Source organism: Octopus bimaculoides, chromosome 10, assembly GCF_001194135.2.
Source record: "Octopus bimaculoides isolate UCB-OBI-ISO-001 chromosome 10, ASM119413v2, whole genome shotgun sequence".
NCBI lineage: Eukaryota > Metazoa > Mollusca > Cephalopoda > Octopoda > Octopodidae > Octopus > Octopus bimaculoides.
This window is the reverse complement of record NC_068990.1, coordinates 91,445,592-91,451,737: the sequence shown is the minus strand read 5'-3', so window position 1 is coordinate 91,451,737 and position 6,146 is coordinate 91,445,592. Positions and strand designations below refer to the sequence as shown.

General features: G+C 36.3%; 1 protein-coding gene across 1 annotated transcript; it reads right to left on the bottom strand.

Annotated features, from left to right (window-relative positions):
• Positions 1–3,423: 3,423 nt before the first annotated feature.
• Positions 3,424–3,810, bottom strand: LOC106882088 (histone-lysine N-methyltransferase SETMAR-like). The gene has a single exon (XM_014932646.1). It carries the CDS (start codon positions 3,808–3,810, stop codon positions 3,424–3,426), a length of 387 nt encoding a protein of 128 aa, XP_014788132.1.
• Positions 3,811–6,146: the final 2,336 nt, after the last annotated feature.

The following is a 6,146-nucleotide window of genomic DNA, read 5'->3' as shown; positions in this document are numbered from 1 at the left end:
TATATACTCACATTCACTCACATTCATACACCCCCGCACAAACCGTATAATTTACCAACACGCGTTTCCTTCTTCCTACTTCTAATGTTCTTTGTCTGCCTTCTCCGTCTCCGTCATTCTCCATCTACAGGCGTGTGCGTCTGTGTATGCACTTATGTATATATATATACATGTATATATATATATATAGACACACACACACACACACACACACATATATATATATATATATATATATATAAATGTAATTACACACATACACACTCGCGCACACACACATGTATGCATGTACGTGCGTACGTATATATATGTATATTTTTGTATATATATATATATATATGCACGGGCGCCCGCGTACAGAAGGGAAAAGAAATAGAACAGTTGTTTCTACCTCACTCCAACTACCCCCAACCACCGCCACCCAACCACCAGGCCGCCGAAGCCGCCACCGCAACATCGTAACAACCACACACCACACTGCCATTCCACCGCCACAGACATCCAAACCACTTTCCGAATTCCGAACCACCATTTTCTTCCACCCCGTCTCCACCCTCATTCTAACTAAATGGAGTAAAAACTCTGTGACAATATCAACAAAGTCATTCTTTATTCCTCAGACTTATCCAAACATTAGGAAATATCTTTTTCAACGCCCACAAAATTCCTTCTTTTATTTCGGGTTTTTTTTAATTCTTTTGTTTCTTTTATTTAAAAAAAAAAAACCTTTTCGCCCTTTTACTTCTTCCAGAATATTCCACTGGTGGCTGTATAGACATTATTCTTTATTTTGTTATTGTTATTAGTATTGCAATTGTTGTTGTTATTGTTGTTATTGTAAACTATTATTTTACCCATTTGGCACATGGCGGTCCCTACTTTTCTGATATAAATTCAATGTTTTAAAACGATCTAAACTAAAGACCTTCCAGCAAATTCTATGTTCCGAATAGCAGCCTAATAATAATATTAATAATTGCTTTCTACACACATGGCCTGACATTTTGAGGGGAGGGGGAACTGCATCGACCCCGGCGCTTAACTGGTGCTTATTTTATCAACCCACGGAAGGATGAAAGACAAAATCGACCTCGGCAGAGTTTGCCACCTTCAGCATAATTATAATAATGCTTTCAAATTTTGGCGCAAGGCCAGCAAACTAGTGGGGACGGGGTAAGTCAATTACATCGTCCCTCCCCCCTCTACTCAGTTGGTACTGATTTATCAACCCGGGAAGGATGAGCGGTAAAGTCGGTCTTGACGGAATTTGAACTCGGAACTTAAAGCCGGACATCTAAACGAAAAGTCTAAGCAAGCTAAGACTGATTGATGCACAGCGTACTCAGCAGAAAATGCAGAACACCTGGTGGCTAAATCTTGCAACAGAGGTGTAGGGTGTTGATTCAAAAAGTAGCAAAGAGCTCTAGAGCCTTCGGCCCCGTAAGGCAAGGATCACACCTCTGAAGACATACATATATTCATACATATGAAGACTATCCGGAATGTACAGCAAAAGTGAGAATAACATTTTTTTATTAAGTAATATAAGTCGTTGAAATTATACACGTCATTAGACTAATTCTTCCTGTTCGTTTATATTGCAGGCAAATACTGAGTTGCATGCAGAAGCAACGTGCCATCATTTAGGTCTTGACGAAGCGGAGTTGCAGACTATCCGACATCCACAGAAGACTTACAGGTTGTCTACGGGAATTACACTACTAACAGCAGGAATGTGCACGAATGGATGAAAACCTTTGAAGGAAGGGAAATCAGCTTTGGAGACAATCTGCACCGTTTATTGCGACCAATGACACGAATTGCCAGTGAGTAGACGAACTAATATGCGCGGGCAGATGGATCACAGTCTGTGAGTTTGCTTTGCAATTGGACTGTGATCACAATGTATTGCAGATGGGGAAAGACGTTGGATATCGGAAAGTGTACGCAAAATATGTACATCGTCAGTTTGCTCTGATCTGCTAATCTGCTGGAAGTATTTGAAGCGAAGGAAACATTTTTTCTTCTTCTTGATCTTGTGACAGAGTATGAAGCCACTAACTAAGAGTCATATGGTCTTGGTAGCCTTGAACCCTGGTGTTGTTTTATTTTCTTCTTTAAAACATAAGTCCCAGATCATGCTTCCTCGCCTACGTTAAGAATTTGATGCCGTGCCTATCCTTCTTTGTCAACAATAATTTTTCTGGTGAAACTGGATATGTAGCTGTGGATTCTTTCCCAGTACTTGTATACTTACCAATTTCCTGTATGTTATGCAATTGCAATTTTGAGAGATTCATGAAGCTTTCAAACCAACCAGGACATGTCATGAAGTTTTCGCTATCAGTTCTTGGTCTCTCTATTTTTTCTTTCGGTTTTCAAAATAAAGTTTTCATTATATAAATGCCTGAAAAATCCCTCCAACAATACAGACAAAAAATTCGACAAAATAGATCATGTGACATCAATATATGAAAAGCGATGGTGTGTGGCTTAATGGTTATGGTGTTGCACTTACGATCATAACACTTTGATTTCGATTCCTGGACCAGGCGTTGTGTTGTGTTCTTGAACAAAACATTTCATTTCACGTTACTCCTTGTCAACCCAGTTGGCAAAAATGAGTAATCCGCGACAGACCAGCGTCCCATCCAGGTCAAAATATATACGCCACAGAATTAGGAAAACCGGCTCTATGGATCTATCTGGTCATCCCATAAGTAATATCCAGATTTTAAATAAGGAAAACAAGTGATCAAATCTTACATTTTAATGAAACTTAATCTTCAATATAGTTTCTATGATTATCTATGAGATCATTCCGTCTACTCGTAAGCTTTTTAATCCCATTAGTGAAAAACTGTTCCGGTTTCGAAGAGAAGAACTCTGAAAGGTCAGTTTTGACTTCCTCGGTTGTTTCGAGAGTTAATCCATCCCAATGATTCTGTAAACTACAGAACAAATGGTAATCTGAAGGAGCAAGTTCTAGGGAATAAGGCGGATGAGCAATTTTCTCCCAGCCAAGTTCTTCGATCTTCTATGACGTGATGTTTGCAGTGTGGTGGTCTTGTATTGTCCTGATGAAACACCACTCACTTTCGATTCTCTAAAGCAGGCCTCTTTTTCTTCAAAGCAGCATTTAAACTTTCTAATCACTGAGAGTAGATTTCAGCATTGATTGTTGCATTAGTTTTTAGCAACTATAAGTAGATGACTCCTTTGCAATCCCACCAAGCAGAGAGAAAAACCTTCTTCGCATGGAGTTCCCTTTTCGGTTGCGGTTGGACCTTTTCCCCTTCACCAAAACAATGTCTAAGACACTTAACATTTTGATAAAAGACCAATTTTTCATCACCGGTCACCAAGCTGTTAAAAACAAGGTGAGATGAGTTCATGAGAATGAAGAGAAGAGCAGATGGCCACTCAAGATTTGCTGTTGACTTCGGACAAATCATGAGATACCCATTTTCTGAGTTTTGGGACCTTTCCAAGCTGTTGAAGATGGCAGTGAACAGTTGTTTGGCTTGAATGAAGCTTGTTTGCCAATTCTTCAACTGAAACTGTATGATGTTTTTCAAGTTCTGCCAAAAGGAGCTTGTCATCAAACTCAATTGGACGTCCTGTTCGGGCCTCGTTTTCAGGGCTGAAACCTTCACTTCCAAATTTTGCAATCCAGCTTCTGCAAGTTCTTTCATTCGGGCACTCTTCTCCATAAGTTGAGTGAATATTTCGAGTCACTTCAGCTGCAGAGTTCCCTTTTTTAAACTCACAAAGCATTATGTGCCTCAAACGCTCCTTAGACACTTCCATGTTTGAAGAGCTATAATTAATGAAATTTCAATTAGATTATCCTGCAAAATGAAATTTAATTAGTTTAAATGTGTCTAATTACATATAACTATTATTTCATATCATTAGACATTCTAAAATACTGTTAAAACGTTTACAAGTTGAAAATATAAAAGTGGGGACGTTACTTATCAGATGACCTGATATATGACTCGGGAAGGAGCTTTATTGTTTTAAGATATGAAAGCAAAGAAGAAAATATTGTTTTATCTTACACAGGTTTAAATATTTCGACAAAGATCTCCCTTTTCAAATAGAAAAAAAGTAGTGAAAGAATTCAAAGAAATCTGTTCTTAATAACAGGTCAAAGCTTTCACTTATATATGCTTAGAGGACATGTATTACCATGTCTTTCATTTAATTGTTTGCTTTTTTATATAATATTTCTATATTTTTCTCTATGTTGGCCCTGTTTCTGCTTGATAAAGTTATTACACTGAGCACAAACTTCAATTTTTTCGTAATTCCTCAACATTCTTTGTATAGCTATTGGTGACAGACTCAGATGCCTCTAATATTTACAGGTTGCTATCGCTGCCCAACGTTGAATCCGTGTATGACTTTTAAATTAATTACTAATTAATTTCTAATTACCCGCTTTCTTTATTGCTTTTTGCTTACATACAGCAGCAACGGTGCACAATGCACATTTAGTCGTCACTGCTTGCTGTATATTTAGACTCTAGCATTGTCGTAGTTTTAAGAATAGACTGGAGACATATTAAAATCGTAACTTAGATGACGACCATAGAATAAAAGAAGCCGAATGACTGGTGTTTGTATTCATGATTAACTACATGTTAGTATTGGTTAAATACTTTCAAAAACAATCAAAAGATCATCATTAGTACATAATTACGATACTTAGTATATATTTAGCCTTGGGCCAGGAAACCGGAAAATCCAGAAATCCGATGACCTCTAGTGCCAAGCATGCCAGATAAATTCTCTCGTATATGTTGCACTTGCTCAACTCTTCCGTACCGCATTGCTTATTATTGGACGCTTCTATGATTATCACACAATTTATAGATTTTTATTTTATAGTTATTGGTTTTTTTTTAGTTCTCATCAATTTTGTAATGAAATGGCATTCAGTGAGGCAACACTAAAACCTCAAATGTGTATGTATATATATATATATATATATATATATATATATATATATGTGAGTGTGTATATACATATATATATGTATATGTGTGTATATATATACACACACACATATATATATATATATATATATATATATAGATAGATAGATAGATAGATAGATAGATAGATAGATAGATAGATAGATAGATAGATAGATAGATATAATATTAATCGTTATGACTTGTCCCGACCCTACCATTACCAAACTGGAATACATACTCTGAGTGATTTAAGGGCGATTTGGCTGTTGTTCAATAAAATTCAATAAACTTGAGAAATCGAAATTATAGGAAATTTACTTAGAACATGAATTTATAAAAAAATATTTCCAGACGGTCAACCCATATGGCGTAGTGGTTAAGAGCGCGGGCTACTAACCCCAAGATTCCAAGTTCAATTCCAAGCAATGGCCTGAATAATAATAATAATGATAATAATAATAACAACAACAATAACAACAACAGCAACATCGAAAAATACCTTAGGAATGAGAACCCAGGTTCGAAATTTCCCCAAGACACCTGATGAAAGCTGGAGGGTATATCAGCCGAAATGTTGTGTTAACAACAAACAAGATGAGGAGAAATATCCGTCAAATGTAAATAATGTAAATAATGTACATAATTCCTCATCTCTTAAATATAAAACTGTGCTTTCTTTTAGTACTTTTAGTAATTGTTACATACCTAATTAATAAGCAGCTTTCTCCATTATAGTATGTATATACACACATATATACGTATGGGGGATGTATGTATATATCTATGCATGTATATATATATATTTAATAGCAAGAGAAGCAGTATTAATACCAAAAGGCAATCTTTATCTCCAACACTTGACAACAGTTTCAGCTGTTATGTCACTATTGGATGGCTGTCACGGATGAGTCCAAAACAGGGCGAAATCACGTGATCTGGCTGTTGTCGTTTGTCAACGATATAGTTACGAGTGATTTTGTACATCATAAGTCCATATAAGAGATCCTTTCAAGGTAAATAATCTCTTACTCAATAAATACAACTCCAAGAATATTGGTTAACTGCCACTTCCTTTCGCTTGCCCATTCACTTGTGTGTGTGTGTGTGTGTGTGTGTGTGTGAGTGAATATATATATATATATATATATATATATATATATA